Here is a 25,249-nt window from a genome sequence, read left to right on the forward strand (position 1 = left end):
ATTCGAGCTGTAGATGAAACTGACTATGGATATAAATTTTTGACATTGCTTTTCTGGTTTGTTTTTATACAATTGACAAGGTAGTATTACAGAAGAATAAATTACTATGAAAGTATAAATGATTTTCACAGTTCAATGCATTCATCATCAGCGTCTATTTCATCATCCCAGTCTAGTTGAAATGAGTTTGCTGATCTCATCAACTCTGTTAGTCCAGTAAGATCCTCCAGATACGTAGGGTGGTTAATAGCTTGGAGTATGAATTGCATCCCTCTCTTGCGATATTCCGACACAACCTGAAAGGATTATTCATAATGATCAGAACATAAAACTTCAGCAAAGAAGGATAAGGAACCTCAACCAATTTATTAGTAATTTCAGCTAAATATCAAAAGCCCCAGTCAAATTTTAAGCAGGCATGCTTGAAAATGTAATCTTGTTAAATTCAAAACTATAACCTAACATGACCCTCTTTTTAGCCTTTCATACAACCGACCTTAGAGTTATAAGACATAAGGTTTACTTTGTTGTTACTGGCGTTGTAATAAAATAAAATTTGAAATTTTTTTCTCAAAACTACTTCAATGATAATATGTCCCATAGGATATGTTCTGTTTCTTAGCTACACCAGTAATGATAAAGTAGGCATGTGACTTTTATTTTACCTACTGAAGGGAAATAAACCCTTGTGCTAAAGGGCTCTGAAGTTACACATGATCAAACAAATTTATCAATTTCTGAATCTCTTAATCAACTAAAAGAAAGCCCAATAACCCATGCGAAATTGTATTAAGGCAATGGCTAAAAGAATCATACAGACACACAACCGACATATACAAGAAACCTTTAAAGGATAAACAAGAAGATAAAAGATAAGAGAAAAACAAAGAACAATTTTAATAGAAGAAATAAACTCACAGTGCTGCAACATGCTGTGCAACTGTTAGAGGAGTGGCCTACAAGGGTCATCTGTTGAAAGTGGGGAAGGGAACCTCGTATCTGATGGGGTAAAATACCCAGAGGAAGCTCAGAGTTTCCACCACTATGGGAGTTGGCAATCTCAGCTTCAGCAAATATCCTGCATATATAATTGGGAGGTCAATGAACCAATCTAGACTTCTCCTCTGCTTGTGATGATTAGAACAAAAAGCTTGATAAATCTCCTAAGAAACTACAATGAGAGAATTTGTCACATAGTTTCAAAGGATTTACCCATGAGGGTGATGCAATATGCCCACTAAAAGCTCAACTGCAAGTGCAGAAGCAATAGGTGCAAGCCCTGGGCGTGTAACAGTGCACTGCTGATCCAATGTGCGGTTTGAAGTTGACTGCACAAACCACCATAGATATACAGTTAAGCTGGACATATATAAAACAGCTATAATACCAATTATTGCATTCTAGAAACTCCGGAAAAATTACATCTGTTGGGGCAACCACATCATTACAGAAGTAACAACCCAGTCTATGCCTTCCATCTGTATTTGTTAGGGTAAGGCTGTCCATGACAGCAGATAAAGAATTTGACGTTTCAGCTTTCAAGCAACGAGTGGAGTTAAAAGGACCAGGTCCATGCCGCATAACCAGGAAGCTGTCAAACCCTAGAGCTGAAGTAATGGTTATCTGCATAATGAGAAAGGATAAGCAAAATATGCCATCATTAGATGACTCAAGTCTGGTAATAAATCTTTAGGAATCCTAATTGATGATGCCAGAACAGGATGCCAGAATAGAATGTCAAATATCAAAGCAATTCATACATGAATTAAGGAGATGAACCTTATTAGTGTTCGCACAGAGAAGTGCTGGGAGCCATCTACTCTCTCTAGTGTCAGTCAACAAGAAAATTACATCATGAGAATCGATCAAATAATTGAGTCGTCTACAATCTTCAAGCACACTTTTCTCTTCTTGGCTGGACACCGGATGTCCAGGCATAGGGATGGCCATAACAACACCTTCTGCTTCCTAAGAAAGTTATCATAAGATACATGGTGAGAGAGATGGAAAGATTTGTATGTTCTGTGTTGAGCTTTGCATTATAGGCCTCAAATAAATAAATTACCACTGCAGGAAATATTCTTTGTAGGCTTCTCACTGCTGCTGTGGATTTAAAATCACCACCATTAAGGCAGTCATCCAATGTATACAGCGACTGCCTCAATGGATTAGACATGGCCACCCTGCCATTGTCAAGTAGTGTAATTTTGCGGACACCCCAAGCCTGCAACACATACAGTCTTTAGTCTCAAGAGATACGAATTATGATCCAAAATAGTAATCGTTGCTTTCTGAATACATACCATAAGCATTCGAGCAACCTGACAACCAAGGGTACCTGCTCCTAGGAGAAGGCACTTTATAGAAAACAAGATGTCTAAGTTAAGAGATGGCAAAGCCCGCCATCTCATTAGTTTCAAGTTTAAGTCTGCAGCAGATATAGCTAACCTGTGGAAAAAGTGGACGAAGTGGAAAAATGCCTTGGTTAAAATAAATAGATAATACTATAATGCCTAATAAAGTGACAATGAAGAAGAAGTAACCTAGTCGGATCCATGGATTTAGCAAGGTTAATACATCTAGGAATTTTTCTGCCCTTGTTAAGCTCCCATCCTACAGCATTGGGAACAGATTGATGTTCCCTCCATCCTAAAGTGATATTGTAAGTCAGAAAAGCTACTGTAAAACAAATTCATACTGTTGATCCAGAAAAAAGCTGTTACCCAAATTATGCCACTCTACCTTGTGGAACTGTAATTAAGGCTTCACCAACAAGTGACAGACTCAAATCAGCAAAACCACGATTCTCTCTATAGCACAAAAAGCGAACTGTTTTCAGATTCCATCTGGAACAAATAAGTGCTAGGAAGTTGCGCAGAGGCCAGCCAGGATTGATTGGAAGATGACATGGGTCATAAAATGCAAATAGCAACTGCCAATAAGACATTTAGTAGCTTTGAGAAAGAAACATCAAAGATTTCATACTTTTAGTCTATCAACATCATCTATCATATGAAATTTTCATTAAAACTGTCCCCTCTGCAACCATAATCCGATTCATACTCCGAAAAGTCATGAATAGAAAGGTAGACAGACCTTTTGACCATCAAGTTGACAAGCTTCCAAATCCTTAAGATGCCTAATGGTAGCACGTGAATCAGAGCCGATACTAACCAAAAAAAATGGCACATCTGCAGTAAACTCATAAATTCAGGAACATAATAACATTTGAATTTCAATGCAGTAAGATAAAAGCAAATGAAGAACTTGCAACAGCAGAGAGGCAAACTCTACCAGCTGTTTCACTTGAGTTCCGCCATTCATTACATTCTGCTGACACAGATTCTGCCTGCATGTCAAAAATTAACAAATAGAAACCTTTAAGCACTGACAAAGATATAATAATCCAGTCAATTTGCTAGAGCTAATCATATTATGAGCACCTCTTCCAAGGTGAACCATTGAGAAGCTGGCCTCAAATCAACCAAGGTAGCAGAAGGATCAAGTGCAAGAGCAGGGAAAGCAAACCAATAATGAAAGCTCCATTTTTTCAGGTCTGCAAATGAGATAAGAAGGAACCTTGATAATACTGCACAATCCTCCACAGCTTTTCCGCTATGAATATCCTCCCAAATCTAATAGTAATTGACACAAAACATAAACTTTTCAAATAAGATTCGTATCGCATTAAGCCAAATTGCATGACATACTCTATAGTAAACTGTTCAAACTGTTACACCTTCTTTGCTTCTGCCTTGAGCAAGCCTTGTTTATCCAAAGCATGGAAACTTTCCATCGTATTTGTGTTGTAAAGAATGCCTGGTACAGAGCACCTATTTCGATTGCCTCGAATAATAGCCGGCATTGCTGATCCCTCATTAGAATCAGACGGCAGGGATTCAGCAAGCAGAGTTAAATGATTCGAAACTTGAGGGTGCGAGCACGGTGCATAGAAACCTGCAAAAAAAAAAAAGGCAATTTAGTTGGACCATAAAAACGCCAAATTTACCATCGAAGCTCGCAAATTGAAAAGCCTTTGCATTAAAAAATCTCAAAAAATAAGAAAACTTCATTAATTACCACCTTAACAACAGAAACTTGGATTAAACCTTGTCCAATTAACAATTAATTAAAAATATTACTAAAAATATTGCTTTGACAAGAGAATAATCATATTAAATATATAAAAACGAAAATTTAGACTAATAAATCATATTTTTGAGGGAATTAAGAGAGTGGCGAGTTTAATTTTTTAAAAAATGGAAAGGGGATCGGGAAAGGGTGGTACCGGAGATAGGAATCGGAGAATCGTCGATGCCAAACTTGTTGAGCTTCAAAGAAGATAATCGGTGCCAAAATCCCTCGTCTACTGAACTCTGAAACGGCGCGAATTGAAGTATGGATCCACTCCCCTCTTTTGCCATGCTTTCCCTTTTCTATTTCAATTTCACTTTATTTGCTTGCGATTTTAAATTCCCAGCTCTCTCTCTTTCTCCTGGTTTTCTTTGAAACGTTTTTCTTTCTTCTTTTGGTTTCTGTTTTTATTTGTTCTTTTCGGAATCGTAAGAACACCGTTGAGTAGACTTGAAGAAGATACCGTGGCCCTTTCCCACTCAGCTCCAAATTAATCGCCACGTCGGATTCCCATTTTGTTTTTTTTTTTTAATATCTTAATTGGAATAACTTTTATATTTTTTCAAGGGGACATTCAAATTGTGATTTTATATCAATAATTAAGAATTACTACTAAAATAATAATTCCTCAATCGTTCAATTAAGTCCCACTTTACTACGAAATTTATAACATAATACTTATAAACAAAAGCGATTGATTAAGACAAATAACGTGCAAATGACATTTAAAATTTATCTAAATAATTTATAAGCTGCGACGAAGAAAATGTTTCAAGCCGGTGATTTTCAGATTTAGATGAACCGATCAAACAAAAATATTTCAAGTTCTGGGGGCAGAAGGATGAGCAATTGTTTTCCCTTTTATCACAACAACACGAGCATATCATGCTTTTTTTAGAAATTATATTATGATAAGAGTACATGCAGAGAGTACAGTTTCATTACAAGCCATTTGAAAGTGTTTGTGGCCATTGAGGATACAAATATGTATTTGCACATAACAGACGACCATCAAAGAGATATCTCAGTGTGTCCAATGACACAAATCAAAACGAGGGTTAATCTTTTATGAAGATGAGCTTGAGGAATCAAAGTAAGAGATCCTTCGCTTATTTTTTGGGAATGTTGAACATGGTGAGTATTCTGGTGAGGTAGAATCCTTCTCCAGGACAGAATTCAGGGCCTGGTGAATGGAACATGCAAGAAATCGCCATGCCTCAGCATCATCAACATGTGTAGTACTTCTCCAGCTAGTGAAAACGAAATCATTCTTCAACCGACTCCCCAGGGTCGATATTTCTGCTTTTACCATCTTAATTGGAAGGGCATCGAGAGCTTGTCGTAGGTCAGTCAGAAGATCAGGTCTATACTCACAACAGATTGATGCTTTAAAAGAAAATGTCCCATTGGCTTCATCATCATCACATGGTTCAACTCTCACCTCATCATCATCTATAGGAACAAGAAGACCTTTGCTGGCTTTGGTTGCATTCTTTTTCAGTTCTTCCACTTGTCTAATTACTTCACCAAGTAATGTGGCTTTATCCATCTACAATGAGCAATTGAACAGCAGGGTTCAAGTCAAGACTAAAAATAGATCATGAAAATTATACGATCTGCTCGAAAACATGTACGACTTCTGTAGAAGTATAAACAATAAAATACTATACTTTTAAGATACAAACTGGCAAATAGCAAACGAATCAATCAAATAATTGGTTCCAACTACCAATATATTCTTCTGATAGACCTGTCCACTGAAGCAAGCAGCAATAAAACGAAGATAAGTCTTAAAGCATAGTACAACCTGGGGTAATTCCTCAACTATGAAAATCTGCCCTATGACTCAGATAAATCAGCTATGGCAGAAGTCAGATCATACCAGTAACCTAGTAGATAAGGAATATACAAACCTTGATCCAGAAAATAACATAGATGAATCCTTTGACTTAGTTAATTATTAAAAAAAACATTGACAAATCCCAGATGTCTAATCCTTGCTTATGTTCCAACCATAATGTAATATCACATTACTATGCTAACCAACACAGACCTATCTATGTCACATGCATTAGTTAATATATTGAAGAAATAGGCCTTATGAGGATCCATAGCGGAACAGCTGTTACATTGCCCCCCCAATCCAATGACTTTCATCGATCTTAATCGTACTTTCAAATATATATGGTGTCGAATTGACTATAAGCCTTGACAGTAAAATATTGTATAAAGTTATGTCAAAAAGATTATGTTATGGGTATATTAATTGTTAATTGACACGAAGAGTAGACTAGAAGCAGTTGAAGCTAGCAGGAAAGAGTTGCTAACCATTAACAAGAAAAGTTCCTGAGATTGAAAATTAAACAAGATGAAACGAGTTTGATCCGATGATAATCAGTCTCGCTTCTTATTTACTTTGTAACTTACCTCGAGTTTGGTCAAATATTGAGCATATCCAAAAACACATAGATTGCCCTCCTCTTTTCTTTCTGTAAACTTCTTTTTTTAAACAATGCAGATCACTCCTGTAGACAAGCTTGCATGATTGGTTTTGTTTGAAAATACAAAATCAAACTCATCTAGAACTCTGAATATCCAGCATGATGCAACTCATGTACAATTTATCAGAAATATACATTCACAGAAGGTCTGAAATTGGGACCATACAGATGTTTTCAATGATAAATAAACCTTGATCTCATAATTGTCAAATTCTAAAGTATCAATTAAATTAAAAAATTGATGCATCCCCTAGTTGACTTTAGCATTTCTGAAATTCAGAGTTGACCTTCCAAGTGAAAAAAAATAGTGCATCAAAAAAGAACATTAAACACTTGTTTGATGACCTCACAACTTCATTCGTTTCTTCTCACAAATAAATGCAGTATAACATTTGAGGAGGCCAATTTTAAATAGAGAACTCTGTAAATTTTACAAGACATATTGAAATTAAGCTTCTCATAAATTTATGAGAATATCTGATTCAAGTTTATCCCGTTTCATCATTCATCAAAGCCAGACTCATTCGTGTCATCAAACTCATCATGAGCAACCTCTAGAATCTCGAAATGTTAACTGATATTCTAAAAATTGAGGAAAAAGAATCAAGTACACCAGTTAATTAGTCCAAATTTTCAGGATTTGGGAGAGGATAGTCTCGTTTTAGACTGAGTTGTTTAATGCTTTCTATTCTTCATTGCTCTTTCGTTTGCCTTAAACACCGAAAGCTTTAAGTTCTTTTTATTTCCCAAACTTTTCTAAGCAATCAAACATACTCTTCCTTGACAATAAACAGTTAAAAGAAAAGGCTTGCTTCATATAGTCTAATTGATACTACTTATTAACATCAATGAACTGTTAGAAAAGCGGTTTCAGGAAAACTAATAATCTACAGGATATAATATGCAAGCCAGCACTTGTTCAATTCAAAGAAGCCTTCTTCCAATGAAATTTCCCAATTACCAATGATCAAGAATTGCTTCAGAAATTTAAATGAACAGAATTTTATGTTAGTCATATAACAATGATAAACCAAATTCTAACATAAATTGTACAAATACATGAAAATAGAATAACCTTTTCTCTGCAGGGCAATAGAGTGCGAAGCGTATCGAGATGAGCATTGATCCTTTCTCTCCTCCTCCTCTCCGCCTCGCTGTGACTCTTCAAAGCCGCTATAACTTTCTCTTCCGACAAAATTTTCTTCCCTACTTTCACTGGCGCTTTGACCAGCTGTCCTTTCTCACCATCCAAAACCAAGGACCGTGACACCGACTCCGACAAAGACCCTCTATGGGAACTTCCATTGCATGAACCCAAATCACGAGAAAACGGATCAAAGAAACCAGAATAACAATTCCCAGGTGAAACGTCACGGTTGAAAGAGTAAGCAGCCATACCCAAAAAAAAAAAAAAAGGTTCTTGCGCGTTTGTTTTTGTTGGTTATTTTACAAGCCAGAAGTGAAAGAGAATAGACCAGGTGGACGTGTGGTGGGAGAAAACCAGAAGGAGAGCTTTTGCAGAGGGAAGTTTTGTTTGTTAACCACTTTTTCCTTGCTGTTGATCGGTGCTATGGCTGTTATGATGATAGCTTCCATTACGCAAGAGAACAATTCTAGGCAGATAGTTTTAGCAGATGAAGATTAATAAGAAAACATCCACATTTTCTTCTTGATAGTCTTGAATTGTAGCATTTCTTCGAGATATGTGTGATTCTTTTGAGAGTTTTGAGACGTATGAATTGAACGTAAAAAAAAAAAAATGAAAAACAAAGTTTTCAATGGGATTTTTGGGATTTCGATGAATATTCGAGAGGAAATGGACAAACAAGTCAAAGGAAATTGGGGTTCCAAATCCAAGTAGCAGAGAATTGGGTTTCAACTTTCAAGAGCATAGGAAGGCGAAAATCTGTTTGAGTTGTGAAAGTGGAAGCCTACTGAGATTCAGTATCTAATTGATGCATATAAATAGGATACCACACAGACTTAAAAAAGTGTGTTAAAAGTCAATGATTAAATCAGCTCTATTTAATTTATTATCTTAATGGCTTAAAAATTCAAAATCAATTGTATAGATATCATCACACTTTAAATCTTACCACATAAAACCATTATATTTTTTATTTTTTACTTTATTTGTTTACTCCCAATTATAAATCATATCTCATGTGGTAAAAAAAAAAATTTTAGCAACAAATTTTATATCAATGGTAATTATTCGTTGAATCAATGATTATGATTTGGGGAAGATTAATCGATATATTTGGTGTGGAAAAAATAAACTTGTTTTATGCAAATTTCTTTAAAATAATTATTATATTATTGTCTATGTTTAAAAGAATAATTTGAAGTATGAATTTTTATGTTATATCAATATGGAATTCTAGAATTTTTCATCCATTCTGAATAGAGTTAGGTATGACCAATTTTTTTCTCTTTGTTATTCATTGTCAAAAATGGTAAGCTTTTCAAGGTCTGTCCATTTGATTTATTTTTGGTAAGACTTTGCAAAAGTAAACCCACAAATTTATGTCTCTTTTTCTAAATTTTACTTATAAAAAAAGGTAAAACAAGAAGGATATCAAACTGACCTAAATCACTAGCTTTTTTATTGGGAATAATCACTGATTTGGAAAACCAAACTCCCTTTTGGCAATTTTGTAAGGCTAATGGCCTTTGACAACTTGGAAATGTCTTCTTTAAGTAACGTCAAAAGACAACAAAATAAATTAGAGGATAAAGAAGTGGGCTACCATATAGCTTTAAGGGGACCAATCAGTGCCTGATCACTTCCTCTCAACAAATTTCCCCATTGACGTATCATGATTCCATCAAATTATTATTTATTATTGATTAAATTAAAATAATAGGAGCCAAGCAAAACTTTGCTTCCTCAATTTCCTAATAATTTATTGGAAGACTTTCTTTTTTTGAGGCTAATGGAGGTCTTGCTTTGACAGTATCTTTTAACTCTTGAAGTGGTCACCAATTTCCTTATTGGGACCATCTTATGCATAAAAGCAAACCAGGATTTCATATATTTTATAATTACACGGGTTAGTTTGTCTAGATTCAATTCATTTTGAAGATAATATTTATAAATTATACTATGACTTTTGTCATAAAGTTTGTCTGTTGATAACCTACCACAAGAGCAGTGGCTTTACCATTTTTGCTTTAATCGTATAGGCTAAAGCAAATCCGAAGTTGATCCTAATATTTGCAATAAGTAGTGAAAAGATGATCCCCAGCAACTTCTAGTTGATGATGTCAGTGGAAATTCATTTTCAATAGGAGAGCTATTATACGTTTTAATTTAAAAGTATCGTAGTTTTATTTTTTAAAAAAATATTTCATAAAAATTTAAATTTTATTTATATATCATAATAAATTTTTAAAATAATTTGATGTAAAATTAAAATATCATAAATTTCTTTCATTAAAACTTAATGTTTTTATCAAATCTAAAACAAAACACATATATAATCAAAATTATACCAAACATTCAGATATTAGAAGCGATTCTTATTATATAACACTTAATTTTTTTAAAATTTTAAAAATAATTTTTATACTATAACATTTAACTCTCATCTCATTTTAATATTATTTATAAAAATCTATACTTGATCTGTGAGATATTATTTATTTTAACTCAAAAATATCACGATTTTATCTTATAAAAATTATTTCATAATTATTTATTTAAATTTCTACTTATATGTTATAATAAATTTTTAAAATATTTTGATATGAAATTAAAATATCACAATACTCTTAAAATTTCTAAGTGAAGAAAAGAATAAAGCAAGGGCTTGTTAGTCTTTAGCAATGCTTGGTTTCAAATCTTACTTTCAAACTTGTCTTTTTTTTTTCACAAAAGAGGTATAATTTTATAATGCAAAAAGATTGTAGATGTTAAGGATTAAATTTTAAAATTTTAAAATATTTTTTAAAAAATAATTATATAAAACAAATTAAACTTCTGATTCAGTAACAAAATTTTTAATTACTAATCTTTTCCTTCTCTTAAATTGGTGCCAAACGAAAGAATGAACTTAAGATCAAATAATAATATACATGTCCAAGCCTTCTCTACCATTGTGATAAATGCAGTTAATTATCACTTATCACTTTCGAAGCAGCTTGATTTATTTAAGTTTCTTACATCATGCAACTAATGGTAATGTAATACTATAACAGGGTTTTTGCTAGAAAATTAACTTAAAGCCTAGTGGCTAGAAAAGTGTTTTCTTCTTAAGAAAAAACAAAGGGAAACAAATGGTCAACTGCAATTTATTTTTTCTGAACAAACAGTTAAATCCAAGTTATCCCAAAGTTACTCAAATATATACAGTCGGTCAAAATCCATAGAGGGTGACAGAAAGGAACTGAATATAAAAAATAAAGGGCAAAAATCTTAACCCCACTACTCCACTTTCCTGATCTCTTAAAAAAGCCCCAAGTAGTGGAAAACTTGTGGCTGTGGATGGTAGTTTCTGTTGTTGGTCATGGTTAAAAAATAGATAAAAAGAAGTATGTGCTGATGTACTGCCCTTTCTTGTCTTCTGTTTTAGCTGATAGCATTAGATTCTACTAATAAATTTGAAGGAAATGTTACGAAATTTCGATGCTTCCTTAAGACAGGTTTTGAAGCTACATGTTGTTTAATTACCTCCTTCCAGAGGAGGGAGCTTCAAAAGAAAGCTAATTGGTGTTTTTTTTTTATTTATTTACAAAAAAAGCATGTAATTTAGAGATAAAAAAACAGAATTATACGTTCTATGGTTTGAATTTAAATTCACATAATAATTTTAAGATATGATATTCAGTGTTCCTCTTTTAGAAAATATAAATTTATACCTCATTCTATATGCTGATGTGAATTGTGGAAAAATAAAGAATTATGTAAGTCATGAAAGCCAAATCAATCAGTGAGAAACGATTTGTTCCAGAGTTAAATTAATGGCGTCACATCTATCTGTCTTGAAATATTAGAGTTTGTTTCATGGCCAAAGTAAGTATTTCGCACCATTTTAAAGAAATTAAGCAGGACAAAAGACTACTCCTTGGCGTAGCAGGCAAAAAGGTTGTATGATTTAGACTGATTGTCACAGGGTGGCTGTACCTTGTTATGTTGGAGATGTCACGTAATCACAATCAGCCAGCCTTATCCTGCCCGTTAACTTGCACCACATGTTCTTCTCTTTATCTGTGATGCCTCGATTAGGAAGATTTTAAAATTAAATTATGATATATGAATATAAATTTAAATTTAAATTTATAAAATATTTTTTATAAGATAAAATTATAAGATATTTAAATTAAAATAAATAGTATTTTTAAATTTGATATGAATTTTTATAAATAATATTAGAATAAAATTTGATGTGAATTTTTATAAATAATATCAAAACAGTTATTAATTGATGAAAATTATTTTTAAAATTTTAATATTTTTTATGATTAAATATGAATTATTTTTAAAATTTTAATATTTAATGTGATTTAAATTTTATATATATTTTATAAGGGTTTAAATATGATAGATAAATAAAATTTTAAATTTAAATTTATAAAATTATGAAATAAGACTGTAAGAATCCAAACTTATGAGATCTTGAATAAAATTATAAAAATTTAAATTTGTAAGATTATCAAATAAAATTATTAATTTTTATATCAAAATAAATAATATATCATAAATTTGAATTCGAATCTTCACATTATAATTACAATGTACAATGACAATCAAAACAAGACGACAGAAAGTAATTCGTTAGCTGCAAATTTCTGATGGCGGAAATCAGATACCGTTAAATTTGTTGGACCCTTATTTTTTCATATTAACTACTCTAAAAGAATGTTAAAATCTGTTCGTAATTTAAAACATCAAGACTTCTAGCTTTTACATATCGCCGAACTTGTCAGAACGCAGGTCTAAAGCAACATAAGCTGCTTGATTCATATCCAATTAGTTTTTTCTGAGCAATACTAGGATTTTAGAATCTAAAAAGGTGCTAAAAGAGTATGATCTATACCAATGCTTGTGTCTTGATGTTTTCTTTGATAGTTAATTGTTTGGCTGCTTTTGTTTTTTGAATACGAACAAGAGTACATACCCATGCAATCTGAAGATGTCTGGAATCAACATTGAACTTATTGCCAGAAATTTTATAATAAAAAACAATTTCATTTTGAAACGAAACAGAATCTAATAAAAAAAGCATGATATAAATAAAATGATCGAGTCCTTGTCAGAATATTTTCCTGGGCACGTAGAATGGGGATTGGGGAATTTGTCTGTTACAAATCTGGGCGAAGCGTGGCCTAGGAAACTCTCTCTATATAAACCATAAGCCATCTTAGGATTGGTATGTCTCACATTCCTTCACTATAACATTTCTTGAAGTTTACTTGTGGACTCTGGTCTCTAACAATGGCTTCTACTAGTCGGTGCTTGGCCTTTCTCTTTGTTTTGGGACTTTGGGCTTCTCAGGCCTCGTCCCGTTCTGTTCCTGAGGTATCCATGTCTGAAAGGTTTGAACAATGGTTGTCTAGCTATGGTCGAGTTTACCAGGATGCATCCGAGAGGGAGAAGCGTTTCCAGATATTCAAGAAAAATGTGGAGTATATCGACTCCCACAATGCTGATACCAGCACAAAGTACGAGCTAGGTGTGAATGAATTTACAGACTTGACCAATGAAGAGTTTAAAGCCATGAGGAATGGCTATAAAATGCGACCTTCCAACATTATTGCATCTTTGAAAACATCTTCTTTCAGGTATGAAAATGTTACTGCTGTTCCATCTACCATGGATTGGAGAACCAAAGGAGCTGTTACCAACATCAAAGACCAAGGCCAATGTGGTAAGTAACAGAATTTGTAAAGACATTAAAATAATTCTGATTCCGAATCGCTAATGGTTTCTTTTAAATGATGTAGGATGTTGCTGGGCATTCTCAGCTGTGGCAGCCATGGAAGGGATTACCAAGCTCAAAACTGGTAAATTGATCTCACTATCAGAGCAAGAGTTAGTTGATTGTGATGTCAGCGGAGAAGACCAAGGCTGCAATGGTGGCTTCATGGATAATGCTTTTGAATTTATCATTTCAAACAAAGGACTTACAACCGAATCCAATTACCCCTACGAAGGAGTAGATGGAAGCTGCAACAAGAAAAAAGCAGCCAACAGTGCTGCAACGATCACTAGTTTTGAAGACGTACCTTCAAATAGTGAGTCAGCACTGTTAAAAGCTGTGGCCAATCAACCAGTTTCAGTTGCCATTGATGCTGGCGAGTCTGACTTCCAGCTCTACAAAAGTGGTGTCTTCACTGGCCAATGCGGCACCTTCCTAGACCATGGGGTTACAGCAGTTGGTTATGGACAAGCTGATGATGGGACTAAGTATTGGTTGGTGAAAAATTCGTGGGGCACTAGCTGGGGTGAGGATGGATACATTAGAATGCAGAGAGATATTGATGCTCAAGAAGGTCTTTGCGGTATTGCAATGGAAGCCTCTTACCCAACTGCTTGAAGGTAAACACACAATATATTATGATGCTGCTCTGCGAAGCATAATGGCCCTCCTTTCAGTATTCTTGTGGACAAATTAACGGTCCTCAGAAAAACTTATGTATGTTCTTATTAGCTTATTATATGAAACTATATGGAAACAAGGCTAAATATGCATAGTTCCAATATTATTGTTCTGTACTTGTTACCTAATGCCTTGAAATCAAGAAGAAAAAAAAAATTCCCTCATTTCTATTGTTTCCTTTGCATCTTTCTACCAGTATCCATGAGCAGCATTCATTTCGAATAAGAACCGGTCACAATTGATTTAATGGTTGTTAGCCCAAGTCTGAGAGGGGAAAGGGTTTGTTAGATTGCTTAAAAGACAACATGACAAAATGACAACAACTGCAAGATCAATTCTCTATTATTCTTCATGTTATATCTTGAAAGACAAGGATTGATTCAATAATGATCCTCACATGTTCTTTAGCCTTTGGGTGATTTCTTGTTAATACGTTAAGAAATCCATTAGCAGTATCAAGCAGGGAAAGGCTCTGTTTTGGTGTCATGCTATATAAAATTGTTACCAAGTAATTACCCAAGCTACATAAGTATATAACGTATTTGAGATTTTAAGTTGTCAATTTTTGTTTTTAATTCAGATTTTTTGTCTATAGACTCGGCTGATGTCAGGCTAACGCAAACCTGCATTCAGCTTCCTCCTAGTTGCAAAAAGATTTACTGGTTAATCAAGTGGAATTTCGATAGTAAGCAGATCAAACACTTTATTGTTGAAATTTTGCACAGATTGTTTTAAGTACAGGAAGCATAGCTACCATAACGCACAAATGTAAATTAGTTTTACACTTCATGAGATAATATTTTCTTCTTCATGCAATTGGATAAGAAGCTTTCATGGCAACGCCACAAAGGCCTTGCTTGGCAGTAACATCCCTCTTGAGCCTCATATACCCATTCTCACCCCAGTCCGTGCCCCATGAATTCTTCACCAACCAGTACTTGGTCCCAGCAGAACTGGTTCCATACCCAATTGCCGTGACAGCATGATCAAGGTGTGTGCCACACACCCCAGAGAAGACCCCGCTCTCGTAAAACCTGAAATCCCATCCACTACCTTCAATACCAACTGAAACTGGTTGGTTGGCCACAGCTTGCAGTAGTGCCTTTTCGTTGTTTACCGGTACAGCTTCGTAGCCATTTATAGTTGCTGCAGGAGTTGCTTCCTTCTTTTTGCAAGTTCCCTCAGATCCCTGGTAAGGGTAGTTGGCTTCTGTTGCTAACCCATGGTTGCTTTTGATGAACTGAAAGGCGCTGTTCATGAAGCCACCTTCGCATCCTTCATCTTCACCATTGATGTCACAGTCCACAAGCTGCTGCTCAGACAAAGAAATTAACTTGCCTTTCTTGAGTTGTGTTATTCCTTCTATAGCCGCCACAGCTGAAAACGCCCAACAACATCCTATGTTTTGACACAAGAAGAAGTATTAACCAGCCATGAAGTGTAAAGAAAAAGAATAATTAAAAAAAAAAAAACACAAACTGTGCTTCTAATTCATGAATTCTCACTCACCACAGGTGCCTTGATTCTTGACAGAGGTCACGGCACCCTTTTTCCTCCAGTCCATAACAGTTGGCATAGCGGTCACGTTTCCATAGCGGAAACTTGTGGGTTTTGAATCCGACATCAATTTGAAGGACAGACGTTTGTAGCCAGAGCGTAGGGAACGGAATTCCTCATTGGTTAAGTCAGCAAACTTATTTACACCTAGCTTGTATCCTTTTTCCACACCATTATTAAAAGCTTCAATACGTTCAACGTTTTCCTTAAATATTGCATAGCGTTTCTCCTTCTCAGCTGCGTCTGGGTAGACGCGGCTGTGCCGAGCCATCCATTCCTCATGCCTCTTCAGCATGTGTTCCTCGTTGAGAGGTCGACAGAGGGCATGGGAAATCCAGACGGATAAAACAAGGAGATGGGCCAAGCATATTTTTTGGCATAGATTTTTAGCCATTGAAGTAAGATTATTTGGGATCATGGAAGTGAATCTTTTTTTTCCAATGGGCACACCAACTTCAAAAGAGCTATGGGGATTTTATAGACAACTTTTTCACATCACCCATAAACCCCACCTCAATTGTACCTGCTGGTCCTGCTCCTACTCTACATGCCTTGAAATATGTTCTGACCAACAATAAACCTCATCATTTGGAAGTAAAAGAAGAGAACTGAAAGACTAAACTCTACAAAGAAAATGTCAAAATCAATCTCATGAGAAGTTTTATGTATATAGGATTTTGTTAAATGATGGTGAATGGTTACGCGGACATCTGCTGATATATAATTGCCCTAGTTTAGTAGCCATTAGAGTGCTTATTCTAATGTAAGGTTGATATCAAATAAAAAGACAAGCCACAGAGTAAGGTGGGATAAGCATCAGATCAGAGGGGTTAAATTGTTGGGGTCATAACAATTTGGATATCATTTGTTGGATCAAAAAATCTCAATTTAATTAAGCATTCATGTTAGCATAAATTAATTATCTATCAATCACACAAAAATTAATAATTTAATATGATTTAATCCAATCAATTTATATTTACGAATGAAAAAAATATTTATTAGTAGTAAAAAATTACAAATATACATTAAATTAATCTCACTTATTATTAATATCTATAAATTTTTTAATTTCTTATAATCTTATATAATATTTTTAACCCAAATAAATATATATTTATATGCACTATATTTATATGAACCCTCACAATCTCTTATAATCTATCCAAAAATATTCAAATATATGTACATATAAAATATAAATCTCTAGTAATTCTATGAGATGTTTATTCCATAAAATTTTATAATTTTTTTATTTTTTTTTCATACTTAATCCTATAAAAACTCATTTACTTATAAGCATACAAATTTATTTATAAAAAATTCATTTTTTTCTTAAAATTTTTCTCCTACAAATTTTTTTATTTATTAAATAATATTTAATTACTCTCGAATAAATCTATTATAAGATTAGAGCTACTATTCTAATCATAAACTACAGTTTACAACGGAGGAAATCATGTTTAACAAGCAACATATACCGAAACAAAACAACAGTTGTTTCGCTTTTCATTCTTTGTGTTTGACAAGGCACATACATACATTAGATTATGGCCAAATTTAAGGGTATCTTGACGGCTTTACTCAGGACCATTTGGTTTCTTAATCATGATGATTAATGACAGGTACCTTGCTCATGTTGCATGTAACCATTTTAGGTAAAACCTCATAATCTTGAGAAATAAAGTTATTGGATGTTCGCGAATAAAAAAAAAATTGTAAATATTAAATTTATAAGATGCAGTTACTCTTAAAGATATCTATATAAACTAACTTAGTTTAACTTTAGATTTCATCATTAATTTATGTTGATAGGAAAAGAAGATATATAAAAGCCAAAATTTACAAACTGATGTTGCAATTCATGGTCTTTTGCAACCTTCTGTTGTTTGAAAATCCGAAAAAGGCATCTCTTGATTCCAAAACCTGACTTCCTTCTGTAAAGTCACTACAAAAGACGGTTGATGATTTGTGAGCCAAAAGTAACAAAAGACAGTTAAGTTGAACATCAAATAGAGTAAGTTTGATAACACTTCCACTGACCAAGAAATTAAGGAATTTGCAAATTGCAATGAGTGGTTAGAAATTATTGATGTGGTTCAAGGTCCATGATCTGATTAGTAATCAGAAGAGGGAAATAGCCAACTTTTCCATCATCTTATGAATGGAAACTTTGAAATCAGTCATCATGTGGGTTCAAGTCCTTGTCCTTATCCAATATAGAAGATTTTAAGAATTTATTATAATATATAAATAAAATTTTAATTTTAAATTTATAAAATATTTTTTATAAAATAAAATTACGAAACTTTCAAGTTAAAGTAAATAAAAATTTTCAAGTCGAATATAAATTTTCACAAATAAAATATAAATCGCTATAAATGATTTAAATCGATTACTAATCGGACTAAATGTTACACCATGAAAATCAAGTGCTATAAATGTTATCCCATGAAAATCAAGTATTATATTATGAAAATCAACTTTAGATTTCAATATCTATTATATGATGTGATTTATAATTTTAATTCTATGTGATGTGATTTATGTTGGGTTAAAATTTTAATATTTTAATTTCAAAAGTTTGTGATATTTAAATCTTACATCGAAATATTTTAAAATTTTGTAATAATATCTAAATAGAAATTTAAATTTAAATTTATAAAATATTTTTTATAAGATAAGATCATAAAATTTTTAAATTAAAATAAATAATATTTTATAAATTAAATATGAATCTAAGTGACTAGCAAATGAAAAGAAATTAAAAAAAAAAAAAGGTAGAAAATGGTTCCATTCAATTTGACTATTATTATGGCTTGAATCAAAGAGTCCGTTCGTGTTGGTATTTGTTGGAATTCAAGATTTCCATCTCTCAGCATATCTAAGAAAACCAACTGATCAGGTCGGAGCATCCACATAAAAACCATCTTTGAAATACTAGACGTACAAGTCAGATTCCTTTCGCATCACAGAATATATATCACAATCAATCTTGGAAAGCAACCTTACATTAAGCATTCTCCACCCCAAAAAGGTTGGGCTGCTTGGAATGAAATGTGACTCTTTATCATGAAAAACTTAAGCAACCATATTTGATTGGGCATCACTAACCTAGTTACCTAGCTTTTGCTATTTCGCAATAGCCTTTTTGTTTGGGTTTTTTAAGCTGCAGCTTTTGATCATTGGGAATTATCCATGATTCATGGATGGCCTTCTCAAAATTCCCTCAAATATTATTCCTGTCTATTTTCAATGAAAAGTGGGTTTTTTTTTTTTTTTTTTTATTGTTGAAGGGTTCAAACTTTGCTATTTGAGCAGGGAACACATGCACGAGTCAAATACTCCATTTCATAAATCTTGAAGTTTAAGCAACATGAACTGTTGAAAAAATAAAATAGTTCCATAATTCATAAAATTATTAGTTAGAAGAACCAGACATGCATGATAGGCCTTAATATTTTTTGTGAAGTACTACTTCTGAATAAACTAATCCTGGTGAAAATCTAAATGGTAAGGTTTCACTTGTAATTTTTTTTATTATAATCATGTAATTATTTAATTATAAAAAAATTATATAAGCATCTATTATTTATAAGTATAGTAATAGTTATAATGAGACTTAGCAATTCGAGTTGAGATTCTAGATGAGTTAAATATAAGATGAGAGAAAACTTAATTTAATTCATTTGAGATAACAATGTTTAATACCAATAAAAAGAAAATGATATTAATAAGGTTAATTGAGTTGGTAGGAATCGCTTACTTCGTTTTTAAAATATAAATTTAATTTATATTATCAGCAATTCGTCGTCTTGGTGAATAATTTGTAGATTCAATGTAAGTATTCATTCAAGTCCATATCATGCCCTAATTTTAGAATAGAGTAATAATTTTACCTAATTTTTTTTGTAAAATAAATGATTAAATTTTAAAATCTTCTATGTAAAAGCCTATAAAATATTTAATTTGAATAGGTTGGCTAAAATAATAAAAAAAAGCTTTTAAATTTTATAATTTTATTTAGATAAGTATTTATATTTTTATTATATTCAAACAAATCCTTAATATTTAATAGATACCCAAATAAACCTTTAACCTTTAATTTTTATCTAAATAAATATTTAAATTTAAATTTATACTTAAATAAGTCCTAACATAAATCATTTTTCATTTGAAATAAGGGTTTATTTGTGTGCAAATTAAAATATAATAATTTATTTAAATACAATAAAAATATATGAATTTATCTAAGAAAGTAAAATAAATCAGTGATTTTTTAATATTTTAATTTTTTTTAAATACATAAAACTTCTATTTCATAAAAAAAAAAAAACATAAAATTTAATTCAAACTTAGAACCCAAATCACTAAAAATCTAGTTAACTCAAATTCAAGTAGCCCAACAAGCACACGAATCCTTACAACAGACGTCTCCAAACGTCGCCGTTTTAAAATGACTCCTTGCAGAAACCACTATATATATATACACGGTTCTCATCACGCTTGAACCAAAACGCTGGGAGCAAATCGAAACAGAAAATCATCTTTTATCAGATTATTCAAAGCGATCGATCAGTTGAAAATCCTCTTCCGAGGTAAGTCTTTTACTTCTCCGTCTCAGATTTTTTTTTCAGCAGCATTGTAAACAAATTTTAATAGAATGAATAAAACCCTAGATTCTGATATTTTAAAAAAATATTTTGCTTTATTAATTATATCTTTTTAATAATTTTGAATCATAGATGTATCAGGATTAACGTTGCGTTTATCAATTGTTTGGTTAATTTTATGTTAAAATCTGTTAAATCTCCCGTTGATGGAACTGATGGAACAGATGGAAGCGACCAATCACTCTAATTCGGAAGCTGTTTCAAAGCCTCAACTCATCTACCGCTGTAAAAGATGCAGAAGAATCGTTGCTTCAGAGGAAAGCATTGTTCCTCACGAACGTGGAAAAGGCGAACAATGTTTTAAATGGAGAAAGAGAAGTGGTAATAATGGTGGGGAGAAGGAACCGACCCAATGTTCCTCCATATTCGTGGAGCCCTTGAAGTGGATGCAACCAGTTCAAGAAGGGTATGTGGAAGAGAAACTTCAGTGCAACGGCTGCAAAGCTCGATTGGGTTCGTTCAATTGGGCTGGTATGCAATGCAATTGTGGGGCTTGGGTTAATCCTGCTTTTCAATTGCATAAAAACCGGTTAGATGAGTGCTATATGTGAACATACTGTTGCTTGATAAATTTTGATCAGTGAATGGATAGTTGATTTGATTTTGGTTATGACAATTAACTTTCTGAGAATCAAAGAATAGAAGTTGAAATTGGATTTGGAGTTTTATTGTTCCTTGTTGATTATTGGCATGGGTATGCACCAATTCTTATCAAGAGAATTGCATAGAAGTAAAACATAGAGCAGCAAAAGGCATAGCTGTTACGGTGTAGGCTAGGTGGAGTGTGAACTGAAAACAATCACTGGAATCTGGTGGCTCCCCATGAACAAGACGGTGCATTTTACTGACCAGCAGCAAATGCATCAACAGGAAAAGTCTTTGTGACACCAGCGAGGCTCTTGAAGTGAATTTTTCCCGTGGGTGGGTCATCCACGACAATCTCATTCACTGGAGGCCACAATATGAGTTCCTTAGCCTTAACTCCCTTGAGCTTCTTGATCCGCTTCTTGTCAACAAAACCAGTAATTTCAGTGTCATAGCTGACCAGTTTGCTGATCATCTTAAAGTTATGTTCAACTTTCTTCTTTTGCGCAATCCACATGTAGCCAGTATTCCTTACGAAACCAACTTCAATCACATTTGCAAGAGGGAGAAGTCCCGATGGAAGACCAAACTCTTCGAGAAGAGCATTAGCCATTTTCATTCCCTCGTCATGGCCTTTCTTGACAATGCCTCCTTCCTTCTCTGCCATTATAAATGGAATTCTGAACTTTTTTTCTCTTCAAATCTTGGTTGCAATCGATTGCAGTTGTGACCTCAAACATGTACTAAGGAGATTATTTATATCGAGTGCATGCACACTTGTGACAAAATTTAAAGCGGAAATCGAGGTTAATTGCATTGTGTTGGCCACCGGACGGGTTTTTCACATCAAACCGGCCATTAATAATTTTTTAGATGTCCAAAAAATTTGGCATTTTTTTTCCATGACGTCTCAATTTTTTTTTTTTAAGAGATTACAGATATTGAATTTCGAACTCCATAAATTTTACATCTTAAGAGTGGCTGTACAATCTGAGTTGAACTCTAGATTCTTTGACATCCCATTATGTTGCACCCTACACTGACAATTTATCACATAAACGCTTACTACTGTTATTCGATGTTTGATTTCTGTGCTGAAAGATAGCTCAAATGACCTGAGAAATATTGGGGAAATTCATCCTAGTAACAACTAGTGTTATAAATCTGTATATTTTGGGTCTAAAATGGATTCAAGACTTTTTCTCTTTGTCTAACCTGCATTGTCTGCATTTGTAATTACTATTTAGTATATTAGTTTTTGTTTTGTTCCTGTTGTATCTATTGCTTGATCTGCATTGTTTTTGCTGTTATTGTCTGGGTTCTCTTGTTTTTTGCCATCTTGCAAGCAAAAACTGTATGGCCTGCGTCCATAAAATAAGTTCCTTGTGCCAAAACAGAGAAAGGGAGGGGATGGGAAGGGAATTCTTTAGGTCATGCAAAGAAATGAAGCTTGGCAACTAGTAATCTAATGTCATTTATGAGCAGATCTTGCAGCTGATAATCTGTTCCAAATTTACTGCACAGGATCAAGCTGCCTGAACAAGGCTGGCAAAAGCGGATCAAAAAAGAAGCTTGCACCTAGCGGTGTCAAATGAATTGGATGACCCATGATATGATATAATTTGACACGATATGGACTATATTTGATATGATCTGCTATTAAATAATCGAAATACAATATTATATATGTGTATATGTATATGTCGTGTCAAGTTAAAAGTTTTTAAGTTTATAAATTGACACGACACGACTCATTAAGGGTCATTGTCAGCATGTGTCATATAAGTTAACATAATATGATATATAAGTTTAAATATATTGTGTCATGTTAATCATAACTGTTATAAATAAGCTTTTGGCATTTGAGTGTATTTATGTTATTTTTTTATAGTCTAATGAAATTATATTTATTTTTTGGTAATTTATAAAATAAAATTATATTAAATAAATTTACTTATTAAATATTTAAATTACTAATAGATAAATTATATCTAATTAATTTTTAAACCGATTGATGTATAAATTATTTTTATTTATTTAAATTTATGTGTATAAAAATAAATTAACATTCTTTTCAAAGTTATATACTCAAAATTTTCAAATTTATAAAATATATATATAAAAAGATTTTAGTTGTAAAATAAAATAAGGGACTAGTTATATGAAAAGGCATAAGGAAACAATGAAGATGTTTCTGCTGCTTCTATCGATCCCACACAAATTACACTTAGTATCCTAATAAGTTTTTAGTTGCATTTTATTTTTCATAAAATAATTAGAGTAATTAATTAACTAAATTTATAATGCAATTTGAGTAACCATTATTTTTGTAAATGATGAACGTTTTAATTATTTAATTAGAAATAATATACTACCTAATTATAAAACAATTTCAAGAAATATTGATAGATTGGATGCTTTTAAAAATCTAATATATATATATATATATATATATATATATATATTATTATTATAACATACAAGGTTACATGATTAAAAATGCTTATATGGATACCTAGGTGAGTAATTTTTTTTAATGACATATAGGATAATAATTATATTAAAAATTTTATCAAATAAATTTTTTAATAAATTATTTAAATTAAATATTATGGATAATTATTTAAATTGAAATCAAAATCTATCTAGGATTGAAATTTTTGTATAAGATTTGAATTCAAATATAATAAATAATAATTTATCTTTTATTTTTAAATTTAATGATAGTTTCAAATATATATATACTTAATAAAATTTTATTTTTTGTCAAATAATTCTATTTAATAAATTATTTAAATTTAATGTTTTTAGACAATTATTTAAATTCAAATCAAAATACATCAAAAATTAAAAATTATTTAATAGATTATTTAAATTTAATACTTTTAGATAAGTTAATAAATTATTGACTAGAAACAAGTATTTTTAAAGCAACAAAAGCTTACATTTTTATATGAAACTATGAGATATTTGAATATTGATAAAAAAAGTTAGATAAAAATATATTTTTGCTTTGAAAAATAAATATAATGTTTTATTTATGTTCTAATTCAAATATTTTTATATTATATATTTGGTTAATTTATTTGATTCGCTTTAGTTCATAACTTTTTTTAATTTTGCTTAGATTGATTATAATTAACTTTTTGTATTATATCTATTTTTTTGTTTTATTCATTTCTTCTATGTTTTTATTTTTCGTTAATTTATTAACATATTTGCTTTTATTATTGTATATATTTAATTTTGATAAATTAACATGTAAATTTATATTCTCTAGTTCCTTTTACTATACTTTTTATTGTTGAATTTCTTTGTCTACAATGGATAATACGAGAAGAATAATGATCACCATCATTTTTAACTCACAAAAAATACTATTAATTATGTTAAAAATGATTAAAAATAAAAAATATTTTAAAAAAGTTTTTAAGCATAACATAAAGAATTATTATTTCCCTTTTATTTAAAAAATAATTTTATTTTGTTGACATATATAGAAATAATTGTTAATCCAATATACTTGTATAATAATTATTCAAAGTATGTTAAAAATAAGAACTAATAAAAAGCAAATGATTATAACAAAATTAATAATTAGATTTATTGTTTAATCAAATATATATATATATATATATATATATACACACCACCTATGATAAAAATAATTATTAATTTTAACTATTTAAATATTGATTCTTTATTTTTTATCAAACAAGAAAAAAGTGGTAGCAAAATTTTTAGAATTTAACAAATAAATTGAAGAAAATATTTTTAATGAAAAAAAAAAGATTTTTATAATTCTTGAAAATTTTAAAAAGTTTAGACTTCTTTTAGATGAACAATATCATTTATAATATATTATGTATAAATTATCATTAAATTATAACTTAGCATTTATAAATATATAATTATATATTAGATAAATAATTAAAAAATAAATTTAAAATTATGAAAAATTTAATAAAAAATCTTGTATATTGTACGGGTTAAGAAAGTTAGTTTTCTTATAAAAAAATTTTAATATCTAATTTATTAAAATTTTCTTTAAAATTTTATTTATTTATGATATTAGATCCATCAGCAAAACTTTAGTTATATGTGTATTACTAGATATAAAATAGATTATATGTACATGTTTTTCACTTTAAATATTAGAATTGTAATTTTAATATTTTTATTTAGTGAATTTTATTAT

At 31.5% G+C, this 25,249-nt stretch overlaps 6 protein-coding genes across 6 annotated transcripts; 2 read left to right on the forward strand and 4 right to left on the reverse strand.

Annotated features, from left to right (window-relative positions):
- Positions 1-26: 26 nt before the first annotated feature.
- LOC111281167 (ubiquitin-like modifier-activating enzyme atg7) lies at positions 27-4,595 on the reverse strand. The gene is made up of 14 exons (XM_022868805.2): positions 4,289-4,595; positions 3,740-3,957; positions 3,444-3,635; positions 3,295-3,349; positions 3,097-3,191; positions 2,743-2,932; positions 2,544-2,649; positions 2,304-2,448; positions 2,066-2,224; positions 1,780-1,968; positions 1,423-1,623; positions 1,213-1,328; positions 919-1,078; positions 27-296 (listed from the first exon to the last, which is right to left on the reverse strand). Exons 1-14 carry the CDS (start codon positions 4,422-4,424, stop codon positions 126-128), a joined length of 2,133 nt encoding a protein of 710 aa, XP_022724540.1. The 5' UTR covers positions 4,425-4,595; the 3' UTR covers positions 27-125.
- Positions 4,596-4,998: 403 nt separating this feature from the next.
- On the reverse strand, positions 4,999-8,571 carry LOC111280763 (transcription factor bHLH106-like). Its single transcript, XM_022868223.2, has 2 exons — positions 7,711-8,571; positions 4,999-5,683 (listed from the first exon to the last, which is right to left on the reverse strand). Exons 1-2 carry the CDS (start codon positions 8,029-8,031, stop codon positions 5,201-5,203), a joined length of 804 nt encoding a protein of 267 aa, XP_022723958.2. The 5' UTR covers positions 8,032-8,571; the 3' UTR covers positions 4,999-5,200.
- Positions 8,572-12,919: 4,348 nt separating this feature from the next.
- Positions 12,920-14,397, forward strand: LOC111281054 (senescence-specific cysteine protease SAG39-like). Its single transcript, XM_022868618.2, has 2 exons — positions 12,920-13,504; positions 13,581-14,397. Exons 1-2 carry the CDS (start codon positions 13,072-13,074, stop codon positions 14,171-14,173), a joined length of 1,026 nt encoding a protein of 341 aa, XP_022724353.1. The 5' UTR covers positions 12,920-13,071; the 3' UTR covers positions 14,174-14,397.
- Positions 14,398-14,895: 498 nt separating this feature from the next.
- On the reverse strand, positions 14,896-16,453 carry LOC111281053 (senescence-specific cysteine protease SAG12-like). The gene is made up of 2 exons (XM_022868617.2): positions 15,746-16,453; positions 14,896-15,634 (listed from the first exon to the last, which is right to left on the reverse strand). Exons 1-2 carry the CDS (start codon positions 16,209-16,211, stop codon positions 15,045-15,047), a joined length of 1,056 nt encoding a protein of 351 aa, XP_022724352.1. The 5' UTR covers positions 16,212-16,453; the 3' UTR covers positions 14,896-15,044.
- Positions 16,454-20,273: 3,820 nt separating this feature from the next.
- Positions 20,274-21,134, forward strand: LOC111280869 (putative inactive dual specificity protein phosphatase-like At4g18593). Its single transcript, XM_022868398.2, has 2 exons — positions 20,274-20,391; positions 20,631-21,134. The coding sequence occupies exon 2, from the start codon at positions 20,631-20,633 to the stop codon at positions 21,015-21,017; it is 387 nt and encodes a 128-aa protein (XP_022724133.2). The 5' UTR covers positions 20,274-20,391; the 3' UTR covers positions 21,018-21,134.
- A 173-nt stretch (positions 21,135-21,307) lies between these two features.
- LOC111280868 (uncharacterized) lies at positions 21,308-21,718 on the reverse strand. The gene has a single exon (XM_022868397.2). It carries the CDS (start codon positions 21,716-21,718, stop codon positions 21,308-21,310), a length of 411 nt encoding a protein of 136 aa, XP_022724132.1.
- Positions 21,719-25,249: the final 3,531 nt, after the last annotated feature.

The sequence above is a fragment of the Durio zibethinus genome, chromosome 28 (genome assembly GCF_047325235.1).
Source record: "Durio zibethinus cultivar Kanyao isolate XHJ-2024 chromosome 28, ASM4732523v1, whole genome shotgun sequence".
Taxonomy (NCBI): domain Eukaryota; kingdom Viridiplantae; phylum Streptophyta; class Magnoliopsida; order Malvales; family Malvaceae; genus Durio; species Durio zibethinus.